General features: G+C 35.1%; 1 protein-coding gene across 2 annotated transcripts in view; it reads left to right on the top strand.

Moving 5' to 3' along the window:
* Window positions 1-1,125: 1,125 nt before the first annotated feature.
* LOC136850743 (uncharacterized) overlaps window positions 1,126-26,402 on the top strand; it is a 36,724-nt gene continuing 11,447 nt past the window's right edge. Inside the window, exons 1-14 of one of the 2 annotated variants that reach the window (XM_067124664.1) lie at window positions 1,126-1,243; window positions 3,405-3,522; window positions 5,426-5,507; window positions 8,339-8,404; window positions 8,626-8,695; window positions 11,749-11,858; window positions 13,143-13,384; window positions 14,361-14,510; window positions 15,898-16,266; window positions 22,171-22,265; window positions 22,489-22,556; window positions 23,737-23,810; window positions 24,293-24,403; window positions 26,135-26,222. In XM_067124664.1, coding sequence (XP_066980765.1) covers window positions 3,406-3,522; window positions 5,426-5,507; window positions 8,339-8,404; window positions 8,626-8,695; window positions 11,749-11,858; window positions 13,143-13,384; window positions 14,361-14,510; window positions 15,898-16,266; window positions 22,171-22,265; window positions 22,489-22,556; window positions 23,737-23,810; window positions 24,293-24,403; window positions 26,135-26,203 — 1,623 coding nt within the window. In that variant the 5' untranslated portion in view covers window positions 1,126-1,243; window position 3,405 and the 3' untranslated portion in view covers window positions 26,204-26,222. The remainder of the gene's footprint in view (window positions 1,244-3,404; window positions 3,523-5,425; window positions 5,508-8,338; window positions 8,405-8,625; window positions 8,696-11,748; window positions 11,859-13,142; window positions 13,385-14,360; window positions 14,511-15,897; window positions 16,267-22,170; window positions 22,266-22,488; window positions 22,557-23,736; window positions 23,811-24,292; window positions 24,404-26,134; window positions 26,223-26,402) is intronic. The other variant, XM_067124665.1, reaches the window with a different exon arrangement.

Raw genomic sequence — 26,402 nt, 5'->3', positions numbered from 1 at the left:
GCAGATAAATGTTTAAAGATTATATTTTGTCGTCTCACTGGACATTGCTGCATGGTGACGAGGGCCAGTGTGAAAGATTGTTTCTTGCAATGTGATTCATTCGTCAAATGGAGGGGTTTACTTCTGTGATGCTTGGCAATCGCATGGTTCATGAATCCTATTGTAAAGTGGGCTTTATGACTGGGCTCTTGTCATAGATCTATGAGCCTCTATTCTTCCTATGTGGCAAAATCATCTTATAACTCTCTGGTCTATCGTTTCGTCTATGATAACATTTTACCTCTTCCATAGTGTCTCCACATTCCCTGCCCCTTCAGTTCTTTCGACACATTCATTGTATTAACAGTTCATCTCATCAGCTTTAACCTTATCTTTTTCATTTGCAGTGAAGAGCCACACCTTACTTTCAGGAAGGTTAGGTACTTCATACCTTCTTGTCTTGGCTCATAAACACTTCAATTTTTTGAGCGCACTTAGCTACCTTCTTTACCTTCTGTGATTGGGACTAACATTTTGTCTCCTATCATTATCTGGTAAATTTACTCATTATATATATATATATATATATATATATATATATATATATATATATATATATATATATATATATATATATATATATATATATATATATTATATATATTCTGATGAAGAATATATATATATATATATATATATATATATATATATATATATATATATATATATATTCTGATGAAAAATAAAGAAAAGAAAAATAAGAAAAAACTTTCAAAGTCAGACACTCATGTAGCCACTTACTGGGATTTCTTTTTTCCGTAATGATTTTCTCGAAACTAAAGGAAAAATTCTACCAGTGAGGGAGCAGGCCCGAGACCACTTATCTGGATTTTTCTTACTGATTGTCTCAAAAATAAAACAAAAATCCCTCCTATAGAAGGAGTATGCCCATGACCAAATAACCCGAAATGCTAGTTACTCGTTGCGAGTTTGGATGAATTTCAACGTGGTATTATAAAAGACCTTTAAGTTAGTTGCAGACAAACCTATCTTTAACCAAAAGACACGATGGTGTTAAGCATTAAATGTTTAATTTAAAACCTTTTTTTTCGTACCCAATTGATCGGTAAGGTTTTTACTGAGCATGCGCAGTGCGCCATCTGATTACTGCCAAGAAGGTAGACTTGCACAACGTTCTTCCTGATTCCGAAGTATAATAGCAAATTTACATTATTGGCAAGTTACTTTAGCCGTAATTATTAACGTGAGTAGTTACAAATAGTCAGAATTAGCGTGAAAGCATGTGAGGTTATAATATATTTATGAAAACCATTGAAATTATTGTTTTATTTGTAAGTTATACAGGCAACATGGACCATCCAGTTAGGTGACTATGCTGTGATAGAAATGGAGCTAAGCTAGGCCTATTTTCCTTTTTTCCAGTGTTGTGATTTGATGTCATAGTTATAGTAATAAGATATTTTCTGTCATCTTTTTAGCATCCTGTCGCCAAATTAGTAGCCGAAAATCGAAGGATATATCATAGTCCCATGAACTGGGGGTAGTCTCAAACTAGCCAGGTAACAGAAGTAGGCCTAAAAATATTTAAGTTCTCGCTTGTGCACCATAGAAACTGACTATACAGCTGCGATTGTGTACTGATGAGAAAAATATTTTTATAGCTGGGCGTTTTTCATCCACCGCTAATTATGGCGTAGGCCCAAGTGTAGGCTGTTGATTAGGCCTAGTTCAACCGGCCACGGAACCATGTCGTTTGCACTATTACAGGCCTAGTCTACTGGTGTCCCCTATGCTGTAGAGCTTAGCTTAGGCTAGCTTCATTCACAGGCAGTCGTTCACGTAGGTTCAGATTACTCAGTAGCCTTCAATGGCGTAACCAAAGTTTCCTTAAGGCTTATAGGTTAGGCCTATCCTACATTACTTATTAACATTGCTGACAGTGCAGTATATTTAGTACCTGTAGCCCATTAGTTCTCCTCACTTTAAATGAAATGCTCTAATTTGCCAGAAGAATTTTTTTTAAATTTAACAGTTAATTTATCATTCTCCAGTTACGATCCACAGTAGTAGTTGCTTCAGAATATGGACGCACTTTGACTTCAGAATTTATCCTTAGCATAATTTTGTGTGACCAGGAAGCACAGCTACCTTAAACTTTACTTCTTTACAGTAGGGTAGGTCTGAGCATTATTAGTTATTACTAGGCTAGTACTATATGGACATTAGTGCTTTCAACATAAAATATAGGTTTTCTGTTTGTATTATGATGTGATTTGAATGATTTTGAGGCCAAATGAATACTTATCCCGGGCAAATGATATACTGTATACAAAATTTAAAATTACGACTTGTCAGAATACTGCACCCCCTCTCCATAGCTAATACGGCAAAACTTTGTTTACTGATTACAGTTTTGGTATTAGCTATGGAGAGGGGTGCAGTATTCTGACAAGTCGTAATTTTATTAATTTTGTATACAGTATATCATTTGCCGGGAAGGATAAGTTTCATTTGCGATGGAAATAAACTCAAAATCATGTAAATCACATCATAATACAACAGAAAAACTTATATTTTATGTTGAAAGCAATTAATGTCCATAGTACTAAGCCTTAAAGTGTCAGGGTTCCTTTACCCAGGGGCTATTTAATTGGGTTTGCTTATACTGGAACTTGACCTTCAAGCCCTAGACTAGATCCTAAACTAACCTAATACTGTGTAAGAGTCTGTCAAAACTCCTAAACCACCAGTTTTCCCTGTTAGAGAAAATACCATGTGCATTGTGAAATAACCTAGCAGAAACTAATCAAGAGACCAGTGACTAAACACTCGAAAATACACTGTGAAATCCCCACAGCACTATCACAAATTCGGGTAGAAAAACCACAACACTTACCACGGCACAGTACTAGGAAAAAGGGAAAGTTAATTTCAAAGTAACAACCCAGGCTGAAAATAACGCACAGCGTATAGAAGCATGTCTAAAAGCTGCGACAGCTAAGAACAAATTGAGGATGCTGGTCCTGCGTACACCTTAAGTAGCTAGTGCTACTCTTCAGAGCGAGTCTATCATAGCCATTTGCGCATGTACACCCAAGGATACTCCTATTCGCATGATGTTGTGGGTTTGTATGTTAGGAAAAAGGCAAATTTCTGTTTAATTTATCATTTTTACAAAGGAGCAAAAATAATTTTATCTCAACAGTATTTTAGTTAGAATTACTACTGGTGGTATGGATTAGTAAAAGATTTTGTGGTGTAACCATTTGCTTCTTGATCTAACTGCTTGCAGTGTTAATCAGTAATGATTTTCTTCAGACTGTGTTTACTTTAATACCCCATGTTATTTGTACCTTAGTTCCTGGCATAGTTTGTTTTTCAGTAATATATTGATTACATTTCAGGATGGACTCTTCTGATCTTGAGGGTACCACTTCAAAGATGTTTGAGGGTAATAATACAGAAGGCTCAGTAGAATTCAAGAAAAACCAAGTTGACCTCAGCTTTGGACTTGATTTATCTGTAAGTAATGTTACTTATATTTGCGACGCAATAATTACTTTACATTGCTTCAGATATTTAAGTTGTGTGGCAAATTTGCTCATACTGCACTACGATGCAAACTTTTTCGTGTGAATATGCCTTCAGTTAAAGCTGTTCTGGATGTTGGAGCGTGGTTAAAAGGTAGTAACGCCTCAGCTGTAGGACTTATGTACTTATATTATTATTTTTATTATTATTATTATTATTATTATTTTATTATTTTATATTATTTTATATTATTTTATTATTACTGTATTTTATTTTTTTATTCCATCTCGGTCATCCTATTTGACTGGATAGTATTTATAGTGCGGGGTTCCGGGTTGCATCCTGCCTCCTTAGGAGTCCATCACTTTTCTTACTATGTGCGCTGTTTCTGATAGGTAGCACGCTCTTCTGCATGAGTCCTGGAGCTACTTTGGCATGTAATTTTTCCAGGTTCCTTTTCAGGGATCTTTGGATCATGCCTAGTGTTCCTACAGTAATGGGTGCAATTTCCACTGACATATCCCATAACCTTCTTATTTCTATTTTCAGGCCTCTTTCTCATCTACTCTGGTGTTCCATGGCACTGTGGCATCTTGATTTTGTCAGTCAGATTATTATTATTATTATTATTATTATTATTATTATTATTATTATTATTATTATTATTATTATTATTATTATTATTATTATTATTATTATTATTATTATTATTATTATTATTTATTTTAAAATAAATCTTCCTAGTTGAATGTTAAGTGTCAATTACATTAGTTCAGGTTAGGGACTATGTGGAATTGCCATTAGCTGTAAGATATCTAAGAGTTATTCAAGTGCTGGCAGCAGGTGTTAGGGGGTGGGGGACTTATTCATTTGCTTGATTTTTGAATTGCTTTGTGTTTGGGCACACTACTGTCAGCAAGTCTACACTCCACTAATAGTGAACATGGCTGCTACACTGAAGCAAATTGCACCTGATGACTTAAACTTCAGGACCTTGGACAGTGTGATGGCTGTACCTGCATCTTCAATTAATACTCTGTTCCTGCACCGACGACTATGAGGCATCCTGATAAGATAAAGGGGCTACTGAAGGTGCATTGGCCTTTTCTTGGGTTATCAGAGCCTTGGGGAGTCTGTCCCTTGTGACCTCCCTGGATCTCTCTATCTTGCTCTCCAACCACTTCAGCTCCCTCTCTTCACTATCTTAAGTGCTGAATGGCCAAAAGTGCCCCAGTGCTTGTCTTGACAACCTAAATTTCATAATCATAAAGTAACAAGAAGTGACAAGACCTTGGTTAAGCTGTTCTCATGCTTCCATGGGCTATTGGCTGCTCTGGTTCCTCAAAACCTATTCGATAAATCCCAGAATGTGCATAAATGGTTCCCTGAGCATCGTGGGCATAACTGTACATGGCCCCAGGGAAGTGATAAGGCTATCCATTTGTAAAGTTATATGAAGCTGTAATTGATTAGATAGATTCTCTCTCTTTTTATAAAAACAAAACCTTCATGACAACCCGATGAGAGTTAAGATTTTAAAATTGGTGGTCTGCTAAAGATATTTTATATTCTTTAACTGTTTAAGGGCTTAAAAGAGCCCCAGTCAAATATAATAAAAATTAAGGCTTTTATCTACAGGGGTCATAGTTAATTTTTAAGAACTTGGAAATATAGAACATTGGATTGTAGTATTTTAGTTAACATTGAGTTATTGTAACAGAAATTTGTGACATGAATGTAATCCTGATTTTCAAGACGAGTACTGTACATATTTACTTTTTCATTGAGAAATACCTGTTACAAGTGATATAAAATTTCAGTTAGTTTTATTGGACTTAATATGCCAGATCTTCATTGAAATATTTAAATCATGAAATCAGTTTTGATTTTTCAGGATGATGCCATACTGAGGGAAGGCCCTTCAAGTGGTAATCTCTCTCTCTCACTCGTATTTGAGAGAAGGAAACTAACTAAGAGTAAGTAACTGATAGCTTGTTTATAGCTCAGTAAGAAGGTGTAACATTTTTATAATTTTTGTACATTATTATTAGGGATTGCACTCACTCTGATGTATGATAAGTTGAAACTTTAAGGAAAGTAAAATTACAAGCTCATTTCTGTACACTTGACCAGATGTGGTTTATGCTCTACTTTATTTGCAAAATAAATAACCTTAAAATTGAAATAACTCCAGTTGTTCTACAATTGAGTATTTTGCCAGTTGGTGCCTGGTAACTAGTAAAAATAGGCTGATCTACTACCAGTCAAGTGATATTAAGACTTTCTTAATTCTCTTTAACTTCAGTAACAGGGATCTAGTCCTATAGTAAACAAAAATAACAAAACATACAGATAACTTCTGTGAGAACTTGAAATAAGAGAGAATCTGACTTATGATCAACTCTTGTTCACCATCATATTAGAGAAATTGAGGGTCTTTAGAGTAGGTTGAACAGACAAAGGGTAGGTCATATTCATGTACAGTACACCTCAAGGTCGTATTGCAAGGTGATCGACCAATAGTGTGTATCTTTGAAGTAATTCCTCTCAATAAGGAGCACATTCTAATGGACTGTCTTAAGTTTGCGGATGAGCAGAAACATCATAGAAGAGGCTTTAAGTAATGATGTCGATATTGTCACAGAATTGGTAAAGATATTAAAATCTTTTATGAAATTTAACCATTTTTATCTATTATTAGACTCCTAGCAATTTGTCGCAGTTTTGTCTTTTCACCCTTCTCATCATGGTACTTGATAACCAAAAGGTTACAATGCCAGGTTATCAGGTCAAACTTTCAGTAGTCAGATCAGATCAACAGCACATCTGTGAAAGACACTCATTATAAAAAAATAATACAAAAGGAAAAACTTAGACTTCAACAAGACACAAGTGCTAATTACAAACAACCCTAATTAGCAGATACCCTACATTCTTGTAAAATGTAAGCTAAACACAAGCACTAAAACACAGAATTTAATGCTGTACGCTAGATGAACGTAAAAAATAAAAAATCAGAATTTCATAATACTCTAATGAGTTTTAGTTACTCAAGGTATGTACCAAAGAAGCCAATGCTGGTGCTACCTGATAATTGAAGAATAACACTTATTGCTGAATTAATTCAGATATGAATAGAAATGGTGAAATTATAAAAAAAAGATAATGAAGGCAAACAAGGAGGAAAATGGAAGTTAATAGTGAAAAGGTAATCTAAACATTAAAGAAAATAAAAGGGATTTCATCATAGGTGGAAACAGCATTGCGGACAACAAAATAAGAACACTTGACTGATAACAGCTCAAGGTTTGCAGTATCTGGAGACATACAAAGACTGCAGATATTGATTACACAAATGATGGAGTTTGATTAACCAAATGTTTTACACATTGTCAGAATTTGTACTGTATGTGGCACTACTTATTTAAAAAAAATACCTTATACAAAGTATGTTTGATACAGTGTACTAGTATTTGGAAATGAACTCAGTAATGTTCCAAATGCACAAATCACTTTCTGCCTCACATCTGAATTGAAACAAGGATGTCTAAGATAAGAGGCAAGGTGCTTCCAGCCAGGATGCAGGCACTTTGCAAGTACATGTTCAAGCTAATATTTTTTTCATGCTGTAGGTCAAAGGCAAAATTTATGTAATTTGCCTGTGAGGTACTGCATAAAGAAATATGCATTTTTCACAACATACTCAGATGTAAGTTTATTTTATTGTGTCCAGAACATGCTTTGTCAGAGAAAAGTTACTTGCTATTTCAGGTGAGAGTGGCTTTTTTTTTAGTCAAGATTAAAATTTTTTTCAGTGACAGTTTACCTAACAGATGTTCAGTAGTGTAGAGGTATGAAAGAGTAAGATTATGCAAGAAGTTGGAAGAGACCATTTTCCGGTCAAAGAACTACAGATATGCGTAAGAAACACACAATATGACAACAAAAGAAGTAAGGAAACTACTCGCAGACAGAGATCATTATCAAACAAAATATTGATGATAAATACATGACATTGTATGAATCAAAATCTGCCTTAAAACAATGTTTAATAGGTATCGCTACAGTATTCCCATTTTTCCCCTTATTGTTTTAGTTTAAATATTTTTATTTTCCCTTTTCATTATTTACATAGTTTGTTTAATGTATTTTACTTACAGGACTTTACATCAACTCTAGACTGAAGGTCACTTATTTCTCTCCTTAGAGTCATAATTGTCTCGTCTGTTATGCTAACCATAATTATCAGTTTGCCCTTATGTTCTTTAGTTTTTGTGTTTGATTTAAAATTCTTACCTGTTACTGAGCGTCTTCCAAAACCAAAATGCATTTGTTGTTCTGCTAACTCATTATTCCTTTCCACAGTACTAATTTTTTGAGAAACTGTGAAGAAAATACTTATAAAACTGCTTGCCATATAATGCTATTTGGTCTCCTTTTTAAATGTTTCACAGTATGGTGAAGCTTCAGCATCCAATTTTAATGGGTATATCAACTTTGTTTCCTGGCATTCTGCAATTGTAAGTCTTTGTGCTGGCACCTCTGTTACATTTGCCCTACATTTCTGTATTCTTTCCATGTTAGACTTCCCATATTTAATTCTGACCAATTTGCTCAGCTAAAATATCAGAACAACACAATATGATCACCTCTGAAGCTTTTATGAACTGCACAATGATGTCTTATTATAGTACTTAAATTTTGTAAATGATGGTCTGCTCAATTTAATGTTTCTGGATGCATGATATTGTTGTTTGGATTTCAATTTAAAATTGCCTATTTATTAAAAATTGTTTATTATTTTAAGCTTTCAAGTTGACTCCAGTTCTTCAAGAGCCCAAACAGGGTACTGTAAAGACTTCAGATTCCAAAGGTAGATTTGTATGTTTATTGTTTTCTTTTTTGTTAATTCTCAGTTACTGTAGAGATGCAACTGTTAGTGATTATGTATGGAATTTTTTCTTATGCGTTGGTGAATTGTTTTGAGAAATACTGTAACGTTTTGATAGAGTAGACTTTTTATAGTCGAATGATTTAATTTCTAAAAAAATTGAATTATGTTGGAAATTGTAATGTAATATGAATCTTTTTCAGAGGAAGAGGTATTGGACCTCACAACACCCCAGCAGGGCATAACTATTAACCATGGAACAAGTTGTCCAGAGTAAGTAAAGACAATTTGATTAGATGTTGTAGAATGTTCAATTGTGAGTCTTGGTTTTGTTGCATTTATTATGTGAGGAATAGGTTAATTCACGTCAAATTTAGTCAGCCGGCAAATAATATTTAAAATATACTGTATCAGTTTTGAACTGAATTCTTTGCCAAGCATCCCAGTCCATTACAGTATAGATCTTTTGTATAAATGTGAAGATGATAGTGATGACAAAGAATGTATAGGACATAGCTGGTATTACTTTTACAGGGTAAGATAAATCTTACAGGATTGATGAAGTAAGACAAATGACAAAATGCTTGTTATAGGGAGGGCATTGCAGATTTAAACTAGTTAGGGGTGTGTGTGTGAGTTGTAAGTGTCTCACGAATCATTTGCCTGAGAAAGTACAATAAAGATGGAAATTTGTATGTGGTACACTTTGTCTAAAAAAAGCATCTGAAATAAGCCGGAGAAAGGGTATTAGATGTTGGTACAAGTCGTGGCATAAGAAAAGGCACTATGAATGGCGTGTGGAGTTTGAGGAGAAATTTGGAAATGATTGATAACTAAAGTAAGGTTATACTGATGAAAAGGTAGAACAATGAGTGTAATGCATTGTAGAAAAGTACTGGATTTTTAGGTAAATTTAAAGGATGAAAGAACAGGTGAATCACAGAGTATGTGGAGCAGTGTATATGAGAAGAATTCAGAGGATTAGAAATTAGGGTTATGGGAGAACTGATGAAAAAGGAATTGTTGGAATGTCTAGAAAGGGAGAGATTGCAAGCAAGATGAGAGTAAAATGGCAGTTTTTTGAATGGGTTCATTACAGTACTACGAGTCTTCTCTACATGTATGAAATGGCTAATGTTGTGAAAGTTTTCTGCAAGGGTTTCACTCTTCATTGAGTGATGAATATATAAGTTTTGACAGTGATTTTGGTACAAAAAACAGATACTGTCTGAATCAAGGATGGAACCCATTTACATAACTATAACATCACTTGCTCCATATACCTGTGCAGAAGGATATTCAGGTACGCAGAGCTTCTGACATACGTAGCTAGTCACCTCTTAATTTTTTATGAAAGCAGCATTTTAAATAATTACGTTCATAATTGTTCCTACAGAAATACAAACCATTGCCTTTTTATATAAGAGTATTCTTCAGCACAAGCCGGAAACTGTTGTTAAAAGTATAATGAGGTGGTTAATTGAAGTTAAGTGAGTGATTTTTTGGGGGAGAGACACCCCCTCCCCACTCACATGCTTTTATTTTGACCACGGTGACTTTTTGCTGTCTCCATACTAACTATCCAGTTAGTATTATGCATTGTATGTATGGTGGTGTTTTTCTTCATAGATTTGAACAAGAAAAATGGACAACAGATGCACAGGCAAGAGATGGTGAGCCTGTTTTGGAATTTCTGATGATGAATACACCACAGGGGTGTATACCCATGCAAAAATACTGGAATTTTTGCTTGATGGTCAAATAAAATACTTAGATAATTATAGAACAGCGTTGGTAGCAGTACCAGTGTAAAGAGAGCAATTTCCCTTTGCTTTTTCAGGCACACTAACCATGAAGATCTATACCTGGTTGCCCAGGCCCTTAGCTGTGACATTAACAAGGAATTAATAAATGCACTTAATAAATGCTACTCTGTGGCAACCCCACCTCAGGTTAAGCCATTCCTGATTAGTCCTTTACAGGGTTCACATGTGCTCTAAGTATAGGGAGAGAGAGTCCACCCTCAGGAGTATAATTGGAAGGAATTTTTCCAGATCACACAATAGATGTTATTACAAGAATGAGGAAACAACAAGTTTCCTGACAAGAAATGCTCCCTTCCCACTTACATACAACTTCTCGAGCCACATGAGTATAGTATATTATACCAGTTCTTATGCCCTGTCTGGGATAGCCCAGCAACTATGTTGATGCAGTATGTCTACCTTGTGTCTTTTAAAGTATACATCTTGCCATATTCAAGAGGATGCCATAAGGAACCACTATGAAGTGATCTATGGCATCTCCATCGAAACAGTACCTCATATCTGCTATCCAGTAAACAGTGTACCTGACAGCTGTTGATTATAAGTCTTGGAGACACTACGTACACATATTGCACCTCGGACCATCAGTATGTCATGTGGAGACATCCCTCTTTGTACCACTGTCAAGAGACTTACAAGTAGCACAACCCAACAGCAGGGGGAGTGTTAAATCATTAAAAAGATCCCCTTGTAGTACTGATAACACTTGCCTATTATTAAGTCTGCATATTGATCTGACAGTTTGCAGGCAGCAGAAGATATTCCCTGGAACTGCAATATTATCCAGTCAACAAATATATAATACCATGTACTACCCCTTTATCCATACCCAAATCCTAGGTAAGATCATATCCTGCTGAGAAAGGAAGAAATGTAAACTTTTATGAATAATTTCCTATATATTTTATATTTTCTATGTTGCTCTTGGTAGTTAGCTCAAGTTTATATTAATTGTTATCTGTGTATCTTGTTGGATGTAAGTACTATGTGGTAATACACCTGTATTCGTCATGAATATTTTCGATAAGAATTGACTTTGTTGTTTTCATTTTTAACAATTTTGATTCTGGGTTTCTTTCTGTTCATATTCATTTCTTCATTTATCGACATTGAGTCTCCGCCTTATGGTATGCTGGAGAAACTGCAATGAAACAGTGCTCTTAAATTGTCTTTCCAAATATTCACCAGCGCTCTTAAAGTATGTTTACCATTTCTTCAAGATTCAGGATTAAATTTTTTTTGCTGTATGCTCTTGATGAGTTACAATTTATTAAGGTGGGTATTCATATTGCATACAAGAATGCCCTAGAAGCTGGGTAGTCATTTTAAACAAAATTGAAAACTAGGCACAGTATGGGTTATTTAAAATTACCTTGAAATTTTGTTTTGAAAATCAGCTTTTTATTTGAAAAGGGAATATCATTGGTGTTTTTCAGTACAAGTTTTGATATGAAATCAGAACTGTAGGAATGTCTACTGAATAGATTTTTGTGTTTTCAGACGTCCAGTTAAGAGTCATAAATTGGTGCTTCCAAGTGCAGAAAAATCATGCCGTCATCTGTTTACAGAAGAGTCTTGCCACTTTACGCTTGACAGTGATTTTGAACCAGGTAATTATAAGAAGATACTTGAATGCCCCAACTTCAGTTTTTCCACAGATGGCTGCAAACAAGAACCAGACATTTATCAATACAAGAAGCTTAAATTCACCACAGTAATAGCTAATCATCAGAGCATTAATCTTCTATACATGAAACCCCGTAGGGGGTTAGTGTCGTCAGTGCACCTCATGTGGTGCATTGTAGGCATTACTAAGGTTCTTTGCAGTGTGCCTTCAGCCGCTAGGTGCAACCCCTTTTGTTCCCTCTACTGCACCTCCTTTCATATTCTCTTTCTTCCATCTTCCTTTCCACCCTCTCCTAACAATTGACTCATAGTGCAATTGCAAGCTTTTCCTCTTGTTAATCTTTCAAACCTTTTACAGTATCATCAATTTTATTTCAGCACCGAATGACCTCATATGTCCCAGTGCTAGGCCTTTGGCCTAAATTCTATATTCAATTCAGTTCTATACATGAAATTGATAGCTAATGGAATTTGCCATTTGAATCTACGTATGTCAGTTGAAATGCAAAACATAGTTGCAGATTAGGCAATTTTGTATTTTGCAGATTATAAAGGAAATACAAGTTAAGTGTCAATAGAAACAGGATAGCACACTCATTAACTGTTTTTTAATACATTACTTAGAATTAAGCATCAGTCTAGGATGAATCTCCATGAGAAGACTTAAGGGTTCAAGTTTGGGAATATTTTTGGACAACATGTATTTCTTATTGAATCTTTCATCACAGGTAAGAAGAACAAAGGGGGAAGAGAGAGGACACCATCTTCATAAATTTTTTTACATTAATTCTTACATTTTAAGGGGGCTAGATGTGAGAAAGTGAGGAAGGTTGAGGGGCATGATGTGTTGAATTGTAACATTTAATTATTTTTGTAATAAAAGTACAGTAATGCACTCAACTGCAGTTTGAAAGTTGCCAAAGAAAGCTATAAGTGCAAGTGATGTTCTTATGTAATAGCAATTTGTTCCTTTGAAAATACAAAATCATTGCCTTTTATGCTGGGTTAACCTTCAGTGTGAGCTGGAGACAGTCAAACTTGTATATAGCTTGCTCATACCACACAATAAGTTATCCAGTTTTCCACGGGAAATCATGGGAACCAAGTACGCAGGTGCCATCTAGTGAGTGGAGCAGTTATATTATTTTTGCTGCGGAGCATCCAATATTTGTGCATATGCATGAATAGGTTTTGTAGAAGTAATGGATTTGTGTAGAAAAAATTAATTTTTTTATTTATATTTTTAAGTATCTTAATATTCCTACTAGGAAAACAGAAGGAACTTGGTCAAGCAAGCTACAGAAAGCATGAAAGTGAAAGTAAAGAGAAGGTTAAGGAGACTGATGATGTGTGTGATGAGGAAGAAAATTTGGGGAAAACTACCAACCCAGAAGATGGAAATCAGTCCTCTTTTTCATGTACTCTCTCCACATGTTCAAAATCAAGTTGTGATGTGACTTCATGCACATCAAGTCCTTGTTTATCATCTCCAAATCTCTCAAAGATCAAAGTAAGTAACTTGAGTAATACTGAAACCCATTGTAATATTCTTTTGAAGTTGAATTCATAATTTTGTTCCCCAAATCCAAGGCGATCAGTGTACCATACTCCCTGAAACATGGAAGCTTGCCTGTAAGCATTTTGTTTGAATGTTTTCCAGTTTAGGGCAGACATAATGGCAAAAGGTTTCTGTATATTGGTTGGGAGCTGGCAGGGGACACTCAAGTCATTTGAAAATTGACCACACCTAATTTTGTTGTTAAGTTATAGACAAGCTTTTCCTGTTTACCTCAGAATATTAGTGAGGTCTACCTCAGTGGTTCAGTGTGGTTAGCTTTTAAACAGATTTGACAGAGAACAAATTCCAGTTTTTTTTTCATGTTTTGTAGATGGCACTAAGAGCCTTATAGATAGCATTCATAGCTTTTTTGCAGTGTATACTTGTCCACCATCTGCATTACTTTTTGCCAAGTAATTTTCATCTGTTCCCTGAGACCTCTTTTTCCCCAGGTGTCTGACAACTGTAATTTTACTGAATAACTGAAAATGCCCCAATGCTTGGCTCTATAACTGCATTTTCATAAATCAAATTAGCTATAATTTTATCTTGATCAGTTTTCTTTGGGAACAGATCATTTGGACAAGCCATGTGAGAATCTTGAAATGTGGTCAACAGTCATGTTAAACTACCTTTTATTACAGATTCTCTAGTAATATGAAAAGTTGATATTTAGAGGATATACTCTTGTAAAGGTTAACAGCTAGACAACTAAACTCAGTAGAATATATATCAGGAAAATATTTTGTAAATATTTAGAAAGAGAGTAAGAAGAATATGCAGCTCTAGGCCCAAATTAAAACAAAGAAAAGAGTAGTCTAAAGGAAAGGAACATTAAGTTTTTGGTATGCATATTGTTTACTTAGTCTTGTCAAGAGTAATAGTTCTGTAGGTGATAATTGTTCAGCTTTTTTTTTTTTTATTTCAGGGAGCCAAGCGAACTATAGAGTCAAGCTCATCGGATGTTGAAATCCAATTAAATGAAGATCGTAATTCCCAAACTTCTGTACTTGAGGATCAAGAATTGGAATCTCATTGTCAGGATGGTGATTTGTTCATCAGTCCATCTGTGTCTCAGGTAGCTCATATATATAATTTTGAATTAGTTCATATGAAAATGCAACCCATTGCTTGACAAATTCTCATTTCACCCATCTGTGCACAAAGGCATCACTTAGAAGTAAAATGTGATTAGCTCTAGGTCTTGTTACTTTTATTTATGTAGCACAAGAGGAATGAATATGCTAATCATTTATGTACTAGGTAACTTTACTCTCAAGAAGGGTTCCTTGCTAATGTGAAGGGAATCATGAACAGGAATTCATACCAGGACTATATTGTGTGGTTTTAGCTTAATACAGATATATCCAATTTTTCAAAATGTGTGGCCGGGTAAATATGAAAAGTTATCAGGACGGGAATGGTTTTCATTATTCTTAAGAGTTGGCCTTTGATTCCTTTGGTGGGCAGTTTTCATTGTAGGATTGTATTGTGTCTGACTTCTCTACCCAAAGAAGGGGCAATATCCATCAAAAGGAGGATGGTCAGGTATGGTGAGAGATTTTGGAACTGCTAGAATGGGTTTTAGTTTTCTGCAAAAGAAAACTATGGAGATGGCTACTTGTCTGTCCATCTGCACTTGTTCTGTCTGCCCTCAGATCTTAAAAACTACTCAGGCCAGAGGGCTGCAAATTGGTATGTTGATCATCCACCCTCTAATCAACAAACATACCATATTGCAGCCCTCTAGCCTAAGCAGTTTTTATTTTATTTAAGGTTAAAGTTAGCCATGATCGTGCATCTGGCACTGCTATAGGTGCCAACAACACAGGCCACCACCGGACCGTGGCTGAGGGTTTCATACAGCATTATACGCTGTACAGAAAATGCTATTTTGCTGAAGAAACTTTGGCCCAATTTTTACTTGATTGTGTTTTGAATCCAAATAACTTTGTATTGAGATTTTGTCTTTGTAGGAGTGTTCAGTGATTTTTCTATTTTTAAATGTATTAAATGTAGAACTAATAAGATAATGTTTCTTTGCTGGGATTAGTAGGAATCGGAACCAACATTGGAAGCCAGGATATTTTTCTTATAGTAGAACTTTGGCAAGTTTATACATCTTGTATTCATACATTATTATTGTAGAGATTAATTTTTGGTTTTCATTATATTCTTTGTCCACAAACGCCTTTGTGTTATTATGTTGGTGCTATTTCCTTTCCATAGGTAATTATTTTAGAATTTGTTCATGGCATTGATGACCATAGTTTTATTTAAGACTCCATTTACCAGAAATGAATGAATCAATCAATGGCCCTGCATTCTTGATTCAGTTGTTTTCTGGTGTTAAAGCAGGAAATTGTGCTGTATTTAGTTATCAGATTACCTAGTTTCAAGTGAATTTAAGTTGTATTTCTCAGAAAATGACTATAAGACTGTATCTGAGACTATTCTATTTTCAGAAACCCCAAGTCAGCAGTGATGCAGCTAATAAAGTAATAAATAATGTAGTATCAAGCACAGATGGTACTCCTAGCAATTGGACTTTAGTAAGTGGTGTGAGTCCTCTTCCATCTAGTGATCCAAGCCATTTACAGCATTACTTTATGCACAGAATCCACCACCACCACCACCATCATTGCCACCACCACAATCACCACCACCACCACCACCACAATCACCACCACCATCACCATTGGCATCAGAAAAATAAAGAAAATTGTTGTAACAGGGCTAATTCCACCAATGTAAAGCTTCCAGAGAACTTTAGTGAAGATGGACCAGTGTTAACAAGTACACCAATTCGCCTGAAAGCTGCTGTTAATAATTTGGTTAGTAGATATCCTTTTTGTAAAGATTAATAACATTTAAAGCATACTAACTATAGTATTAAATGTGTTTTCTGGGGTCCCTCATTTCATAGCAACATGGTTTTTTTGTTTTTTACTCCTCATCTGTTCTTGTCTTACCTCCTCCCATGTTGCTGGTCATTTTCTTTAACTTTACCTATTTCTAGTTTTCACCTCTAGTTTACAAACAAGCCTGTCAGACAATTCTCAAAAGACTAGGCATGTGACTCAGTGGTCTTGTTAAAGTGCTTTATGATGATAAAGATCATAATCATTTTAATGTAAATGTTTACTTCTGAACTAGTAGAGTATTCAGGAATATGCAAGGGATACAATTTTTGTCTTGGATGCAGCGCATGACCATGATGAGCACTATATTGATTGGAAATGTGACTTGAGTAGTCACATGTGAAACTTGACCCATATTCTAAAGTGCTGTGATATATGAAAGCTAATTCATATATTTTTAGTCTTGGAGATTGATTGTATTCCATTGTAGAGGAAATCAGGTTTAGTGAAAATCCATTAGGTGGAGGTTGCTTTGCTGTTGTATTCTAAATTGATGTTTTTATACAAGTAACTTACCAAATAATTACATAGCTATAGTGTATACTTCATGCAGCAGCTCAGAATTCAAAATTAGCAGTAGCACACTTTTGTTTTGGGTGTAGGTATACTGCTCCGCCCACTTTTGGGGAAGAAAAGGTACAACGTAGCTAAAGAGCTCAATTCGTTTCTGCCGGCTAATCCACTCTCACCCTGACAGGTTTCAGACTGTCAGGGAGTTTGTCAGAGCGAAAGGATTTTCAAGGAAGGCTGCAGAGGCTATTGCTAAATGTAGGCAAAGATCATCTACTGCAGTTTACCAAGCCAAGTGGGCAATTTTTTGGAAGTGGTGCCAGGAGCGAAATATCTCTCCTCAAACATCTGTAGCCCAAATCGCAGATTTTCTATTACTTCTTAGAACCTCGAAAGGACTCGCAACATCTACCATCAAGGGTTACAGAACGATATTGAGTTCAGTATTTAAACATAGAGGAGTAAACCTGTCTTCAAACCAAGACATCAACGATTTAATAAAACATTTTTATACTAGTAAGCCAGCAAAACCTTCAGGAGTCGGTTGGAACTTGGACGTGGTCCTTAAATGGCTGTCAGGACCGCCGTTTGAACATTTGGAAACATCGTCACTTCGGAATCTGACGAAGAAGACCTTATTCTTGATGGCACTGGCTACAACCAGGAGAGCTAGTGAGCTTCATGCCATCGATAAAGTAGGTTTTTCACAAGGCAGTGTCATATACTCACTGATTTTAGATATTTTGGCCAAGAACGAGGACCCGACTAACCCTTGGCCTTGTTCTTTTTCAATCAAGAGCCTGTCCGAAGTACTCAGTCCATCCGATCAAGAGAAAGCCCTCTGTCCTGTAAGAGCCTTGAGTACACTAAAAGAACAAAAAACCTTAGAGGTTCGGCCTCGAATCTTTGGTGTTCCGTGAAATACTCCAGCTATCCTTTGTCCAAGAATGCATTAACATTCTTTTTAAGGTCTGTGATTTCGGAAGCACATTCAGGAGTTCAAGATGATTCACTACTCATGTAAAGTAAAGGCTCATGAGATAAGAGCCATGGTGACGTTTTTGACTTTCAGACGTAATCTGTCTCTCTCTTTAATTTTGCAAACAACATATTGGAGGTGCAAGTCAGCGTTTGCCATGTTTTACTTACGGGATATTGAAATGGTGTACGAAAAATGCAGTACTTTAGGTCTGTTCTTCGCAGCTGGCATGGTATTGGGGGATGAAGGATAGGAGGAATTCCTTCTTTTCCTCTATCCACTCTCCTTGAATAAGGATAGTTGCACTTCTTGGGAAGACTGGTGAACACTGAGTTGTGAGTGTCACAAATCTGTTTTTTATGGTTTTGGTTAAAATTTTGTGGTGATGTAGGTTAATTTTATCTGGTCTTTGTCATTCTATTGTACTGTGCCCAGGGCAAGGGCATATACACATTATTTATGTGACCCTTTTGGATTGTAAGCTTTGGCAACCTGCGATTAACCTCCTACGTTGCAAAGCACCCACTCAAGGAGAGGCAACCCTTGGCTCTACCGCCACGCTGCTACAGGTCGAGAGGAGCTTCGACCAGAGGCAGTACCCGTCTGCCATTACTCCCTCACCCCGTAAGGTTACAAAAAGCATTTCAAGATGCTAGCTAACTTTCTATTCCAAATTCTCCATATCAGAGTTTTTTTGTGGGTAGTATATGTCCATTCATCCCACCTCCAATCAATGTGTGATTCAGCTGTGTAATTTTTTGGTAAGTTACTTATATAAAAACGACATTTGTATAATAAAATAAAGTTTTATATATACTTAACAAATAATTACATGATCAGAGCCCTCCCTCCTTCCCTCTCATGGACATAGAGCATAAACGAATTGAGCTCTTTAGCTACGTTGTACCTATTCGTCCCTGAAAGTGGGAAGGGCAGTATACCTGCACCCAAAAAAAAGAGCACTACTGCGAATTTTGAATTTTGAGCTGCCGCGTAAAGTAGAAACTATAGCTATGTAATTATTTGGTAAGTATATATAAAACTTGATTTTATTATAAAAATGTCATATTTGTAATTTTGTTACAGTATATTTAAAAAGATTATATTGACAGCTGAAGTACTGAAGAAAAGTTAAGTAGAGGCCTTACCCTTTTATGGGATTTGATATGGAGTGAGTTTTCTCCACTCATTGGCTGTATGTATTTTCTACCTGAATGACCATATAAATCATCAGCTATCTTTTACTAGGATTTTTTGGGCCCTCCTACAGGTCTTTGTCCTGCTCCTTCGTATCTGTTGCTCTTCTAGCTAATTGTTCCTCATCCCTTCTCTTCACATGCCCAAACCATCTCAGTCTTTGAGATTTCAGTCACTTTTCAAGTGTGCAACTTTTAAAATTTTTATTTATCATAGATTTTTGTATTAAGTTTAACCCTTAAATGCCGAGCCTCTATTTACAAAAACGTCTCCCGTATGCCGGCAGCGTTCGGTGAGTTAGCGCCGAAGCGGAAAAAAAAGTTTTTTTCAAAAAATCACAGCACGCTTAGTTTTTAAGATTAAGAGTTCATTTTTGGCTCCTTTTTTTGTCATTGCCTGAAGTTTAGTATGCAACCATCAGAAATGAAAAAAAATATTATCATATATAAATATTGGAATATATGACAGTGAAAAAAAAAACTCATATAATTGTATACAAATCGCGCTGTAAGCACAACGGTTAAAGCTAATGAGTTAATTTTTTTTAGTTGTATTGTACACTAAATTGCAATGATTTTGGTATATAACAAATTGTAAAACGATCAAAGCAACACAGAGAAAATATTATCACAAAATGATGCATGAATTAAACGCCATGGACGTAAAAAAATGTTTTTTCAAAAATTCACCATAAATCGAAATATTGTGCTAGAGACTTCCTGTTGGTTTAAAAATGAAGCTAATTGATTGAATATTACTAGACTGTAAGTGTTTTAGCTTACAATTGCAGTTTTCGACCATTTCGGTCGAGTTCAGGTTGACCGAAAGTCAAATTTTTTCTATTTATCGTGATTTATATGAAAATATTTCAAAACTGATAAAAGCTACAACCATGAGTTATTTTCTGTTGTATTTTACTTGAAATTGCGCACATTTTCATATATAAAACTTTATGTAACGACTAATATAAAAGGGTGCAAATATTACGACGAGACGAAAGAATTTCTGAGATGTTCGGCCGAGTTACCGAGCAGACGTAAGGAAAATGTTTTTATCAAAAATTCACCATAAATCGAAATATTGTGCTAGAGACTTCCAATTTATTGCAAAATGAAGATGCTAGAGACTTCCAATTTATTGCAAAATGAAGGTAAACGATTGAATATTACTAGAATGTAAGAGTTGTAGCTTACAGTTGCGTTTTTCGACCATTTCGGTCGAGTTAAAGTTGACCGAAGGTTGAAATTTTGGCAGTTATCGTGATTTATGTGAAAATATTTCAAAACTGATAAAAGCTACAACCATGAGCTATTTTCTGTTGTATTGTACATGAAATTGCGCACATTTTCATATATAAAAGTTTATGTAACGACTAATGTAAAACAATGCAAACATTACGACAACGTGACGAAAGAATTTCCAAGATGTTCGGCCGAGTTACTGCGCGCAGACGTAAGGAAAAATTTTTTTTTTTTCAGAAATTCACCATAAATCGAAATATTGTGCTAGAGACTTCCAGTTTGTTGCAAAATGAAGGTACATGATTGAATATTACTAGAATGTAAGAGTTTTAGCTTATAATTGCATTTTTTGACCATTTGGGTCGAGTTAAAGTTGACCGAAGCTTGAAATTGTGGCAGTTATCGTGATTTATATGAAAATATTTCAAAACTGATAAAAGCTACAACCAAGAGTTATTTTCTGTTGTATTGTACATGAAATTGCGCACATTTCCATATATAAAACTTTATGTAACGACTAATATAAAACAGTGCAAACATTACGACAACGTGACGAAAGAATTTCTGGCGCGGACGTAAGGAAAAAAGTTTTTTCAAAAATTCACCATAAATCGAAATATTGTGCTAGAGACTTCCAATTTGTTGCAAAATGAAGGTAAATGATTGAATATTATTAGAATGTAAGAGTTTTAGCTTACAATTATTTTTTTACCATTTTGGTCGAGTCAAAGTTGACCGAAGGTTGAAATTTTGGCAGTTATTGTGATTTATATGAAAATATTTCAAAACTGATAAAGCTACAACCATGAGTTATTTTCTGTTGTATTGTACATGAAATTGCGCACATTTTCATATATAAAACTTTATGTAACGGCTAATATAGAACAGTGCAAAAATTATGACAAAATGACGAAAGAATTTCTGAAATTTTTGGCCGAGTTCACAGCGGGCGTGAGAAAAAGTTTTTTCAAAAATTCACCATAAATCGAAATATTGTGCTAGAGACTTCCAATTTGTTGCAAAATGAAGGTACATGATTGAATATTACTAGAATGTAAGAGTTTTAGCTTACAATTGCGTTTTTCAACCATTTCGGTCGAGTCAAAGTTGACCGAAGGTTGAAATTTTTTGTAGTCGACGTACGGTACGTCCACTTGGCACCCAACAGACAATTTTAGTCGACGTATGATACGTCCAGTAGGCGTTTAAGGGTTAAATTACTGTATAAAATACTAATATTTGAAATGTCTAGCTTACACAAGTCAGCTGCGAGCTTATGTACGTGACTGCTAAACTGAAGAAAATTATTGCTCTTAATTATCAAGAAAATTCAGAATAAAGGAGTCTGCCGATTTTTAACCTGTGAATACAGAGGAGACATTGTGGTGGTAATAATTGCAATAAGCTCATAGTTTTTTTAGACTGGGTAAGAGATTACCAAGTCTCTCTTGGGGCTCACCTGGAGTATAAGGTCTTCAAGGAAAAATTAAAATTGGAATAAGACAAGGTTAAAGAAGTTGGGCAATTAGATTTGAAGAGCACATAACGGAATGAATGAATATACATAATACCCTAGACATAAATGCAACTCGGGCCCAAGCGACACCGCAGTGAACCTTTAGTACCATCTGTTGTGCACACTGTAGGCAGTATCTTCTGATGTTGATAAAAGGATGATGACTACTTTAAGTTTGTATTTTTATATTGCTGAGACTTCACATAATTTTTTTTTTATTAGTGTTCCGTTACACATACTTTATTGTTTTACTGAAGTATTGTTTAATCTTTTAATTATTTATGTCCATTATCTGTTTTGACTGAAGAGTTCTTGATTGAAGTATTCTGAAAATTCAGATTTAAAAAAAATATACAAGTGTGTGATGCTTGCAGGATGTGTCTTCAATTAAGAATCGTAGGAGTATGGATGAAGTTGTTGGTGACTTTGTCATTTCATCTGAATTGCAGGTTTCAGATAGCTTGTCTAGGTGAGTTTGATTCAGAGTGTTGCTAAACTGCATTCCTAATTTAGAGTCATTGCCTAATGTATTGTGTGCATGGTTTCCATGTTGGAACTTACATGTCAAGAAGGTGGATTCACTGTCAGTGTTTATTATTTTAGACATGTCAAGAAGGTGGATACACTGTCAGTGTATATTATTTTAGACCTTCAGTTTTGCAGATTCCTTTGTTTTTGTTTTTTTTTTTCAGGTCAATTACCTATGCCAGTGATGATGAGGAAAATTCTGGTATTATACAGCAAAGGAATATTGATGACAGTAAGTGTGGTAAATACAGTATTAGTTTTAGTATTTTTGCATGGTTGCTTCAAGTGTCTGAGATTAAGAAAATAGTACAGGTATGTTTTGATTAATATCTGACTGCATAGAATTCGATGCATAGAATTTGAGGTTCCTAAACATGTAATAATGTTGAGGAAGCATGATGGGCGAAAGTTATTCTCATTTTAATGTGAATTCTCCTTACTTACAAACTAAAATGTTTACTGTAAGTGTATCTATTATAGAAGGAATTCAGAGTCGCTAACTTCTCAAAATATCTCATCTTGTAAGGACATTTCTTTGCAGTGGAGTTTGGTTTCTTTTTACTGTTATTGTACATAGATAAAACTGCAGTATTATGATACGTTTTTTATTGAATTTTCAAAACAATTTAACAATTTTGTCATTGTTGAAAAGAGTAATATAGTGAGAATTTTCTCTTTATAGTACAAGTTCTTTTTAAACAGATGAAGTTTCTGTAATAATGCATGCATGTCTGTGCATTACTACTGCTGTTCTCTAGTACTGTGCCGTGTTGTATTGTACTGTAATTTTTCTTCAAATTAACGACCACCTGCTAAGGAGGATTCTGTTGTCATTTCTTGTTATTAGTTCATCTTTTTATCAACTGACTTCATCTCTGCCTTCCTCTTTATGTTGAAAATACGCACAGCTATTTGTACAGGAGAAAACATCATGAAAAGGGTTTTTCTAAAAATAGTGTAATACAGTGAATAAAAAAAATCTGTTGCCAATAGAGACAAAATTACCAAAACCTGCTCCTTTCAGATGTTCATTGGTTGGCAGTGCTCACTAGTTTTAGCAGATAACATACCAGAAATGTAAATTTGTTTTGATTGGTAATAAAGTACATATTTTTTCAGTGTTTAAGTTAATCTCTTAGATGAATTTTCAAATGCATGCTAATAAAGAATATGCTTATGTAGGTCTGTTGAAAAAAATTTGATAAATGGACAGAATAGCTGCACACTCCAGTCAAGGGCTTGGACTTGGTAATGACAAAAACATTCCCAGCTTATTTTGTCGCTGGGCAGATTCATTCCTTGAATTTTTGTGAAACCTCAAAGTTGGGACTTCACTTCGTTGTTGAGTAGGTATGATTTTTTTTTTTAGTTGTAAAACACTGATGTATGATTATTTGGTTTTATATTTATAGCAAATCACTCAGTGAAGAGGTTGCTTGCCATATGTCATTACTCTGAAGATGAAGCATCAGATAAAAAGTTGAAGGTAAGTTTTTGATTCCCATTTGTAAGTCAGTTGAGTTAATCTACATTTTTTAATCAAAATATATTTTCCCAATCTATTGCACTACTACACATCTATTTCTTGTGAATTCTGCTTTACTTATTATTTAAACTTTGATATTACTGTTCATACGTGTGCCTATTTTAGGACCATTTTTTGATATTAAGATATAATTAACATCAGAGAAAATGGTAGATGGTTGAAAATGTCTAGTTTAGCAAATCTCCATAGGGTTTGAATATTGTTAGAACAGATTGATTTGAAAATTTTGATATTTTCTAATCATAAAAGGGCTCTAGATTTTCTTAATACTACTAGCCTTCAGAAAAGATTTTCATCAAAAGGATTTTCAGCAATACTTTCATATATATTGTGTTATGCTTTGGAGTTACAGGGCCAAGGACATTAGTATATTGATGATTTCACATTACAGTATAAGGTGACTAAATTTGTTGTTTTAACAGGTTTCTGCTGCAGATTTAGACCTCAGCAAATACAAAAACAAGTTTGCAGGACAAACCCCTTATGTTCGACGTCTAACCAAGGAAGAAGTAGAATTGCTAAATTCCAAACCAGTAAGTAATTACTGAGGGGCTGGTTTTGAAAAGAAAACTGGATTTATCTACACATTTGACTCTTCAACTTAGTAGTTTTAGTCTTGCAGGCAGTAAGCCTTGGTTGGAGTGGACTTGTTAGTTATTTAAAGTTTATAGATGAAGGTTTTAAGACAGTATCATAGTCTTAAAACAAAGCACTCACTAACATTATTCAAATTTGGTTTGTTAAAATGGGAGTTGTGGTATTTTGATCATAACTAAGGTCAGTAGTGTAGTTGACTGAACCTAACCTTCATTTTATGATGTTGATAGAGTGAGTACCATATTCTTTACATAGATATTAGACCCCACTTTTTCATATGATAGTTGTCATCAAGGCTGTGTCATACCCGTCTTTCATCAGGCTACCGAGGCACATTTTTATTGCCTGTGCGGCTTTAGGGGTGTGCTAGCTTTGAGTTATGTAGGTTTTTTTTTTAACACAAAGTTCTTTGCTCTGCACATGTCAGCTTTACCCCCTTGACTCCTGGCCCATTTTCATGAGGTGGGGCTTTCTCACACCTTATCTTCATATTTGCTTCTTCAGCTGTCAAAGTGGACTTCAGCTGGCAATACAGTTGCAGTATTGAATTTGGGTGAAGGTAGATGGCATGCCTATGCACCCATGAAATTTAAGCATCACATTGTAATAATTGTTTAGTAATAATGTTGTTATTACTACTTGTGGCTTGATATGTCAATTGTCCTGACTTACATTCGGAGGCTACTATTCATTTTAGGACAATTAACTCAGACTAGCCTATACATAACAATTCAATCTAGTGTGACACACCAGCCTAGGTTAATAAACCCAGGACTATTCTTAGCTTGAACTGGTACTTGATGCATAGATGGACGAATCTTCATTTCTGGTTAGGGTTGAGGGAAAGGCTGACTCCCGTGGTTTGTGTAATGTTTCTTAGTAGGAGGATACAGGGTGTAAACAATGTATTCCTAGTGTTCCTTCCGTAATTGTTAGAACTGGTTCCTAAACAGGTTCTTATACTGGTTCTTAAACTTATTCCTATACTGGTTCCCTGTAATATAAAAAGTTCATTTAGGACAACAATCTTGTGCCAGACAGCGTGCATTCCTTAGCCTAGGCTATACTGTACTCGTGCCTAATTTAACTGTTACATGCATAACAGGTGGAGTTTAACTCAAGAATTGACATATTCATAAAATTATGGAAGAATATTGCATATCTTAGCCTATGGTTGGTGGCATTGCAACCACATGCAAGCTCATCATGGTGCAACGTAGTAACATTACCATAACAACTCTTGGTAATTTGCTGTTACATCAGGGTAAAAATACAACAGAACATTATTAAGTGTTATGGCAACATGTACAATATAAACTTAAGATAAGAGCATACCTTTTACAAGGGAGAAATATGGCATTTCAGATGAAGATAAGGGGAGCTACATTCCTTTCCCCTCTTAAGTCGTCGTACATGTCTTGAACAGTGCGATTTGAGCTTACGCAACTACACACTTAGTTGAACTTATGCACTTACGTACGCACACTCGATCATAAACAATCTCAGTTTCAAGTGGTTTTTTCAACGTCATGATAAGATAAAAACCAATTTGTTTTTCCATTCCACCAATTATGAAGGGTATCGTCATTAATTTAAAAGAAGGATTTCCATCATTACAACATGAGCAAAACAAATATCTACTAATTTTTTTTTTTTTTTTCTTACAGGAAAACTTTTCTGATGAAGTTTGGTATAAGTCGCCTAGTCCACTTGAAGGTTTGCCAGGTTCATCTTAGTTATATGTTCTTGGTCAAGGTAAGTATCAATAAAAGTTTTCATATTTCAGAAAATATATACTGCATTATATTTGTGCTGTATGTTGCTAGCATAGAAAGGATTGCAGCAAGGTATTGCTCAAGAAGTTGAGTCAGTCAGGTGGGAAGAGACTTGGGGAATAGTTGAAAAGTAAAATGCATAAAACAATGCAGCTGGTGC

The sequence above is a fragment of the Macrobrachium rosenbergii genome, chromosome 22, assembly GCF_040412425.1.
Source record: "Macrobrachium rosenbergii isolate ZJJX-2024 chromosome 22, ASM4041242v1, whole genome shotgun sequence".
Classification (NCBI taxonomy): Eukaryota; Metazoa; Arthropoda; class Malacostraca; order Decapoda; family Palaemonidae; genus Macrobrachium; species Macrobrachium rosenbergii.
This window is presented reverse-complemented; position numbering and strand designations above follow the sequence as displayed.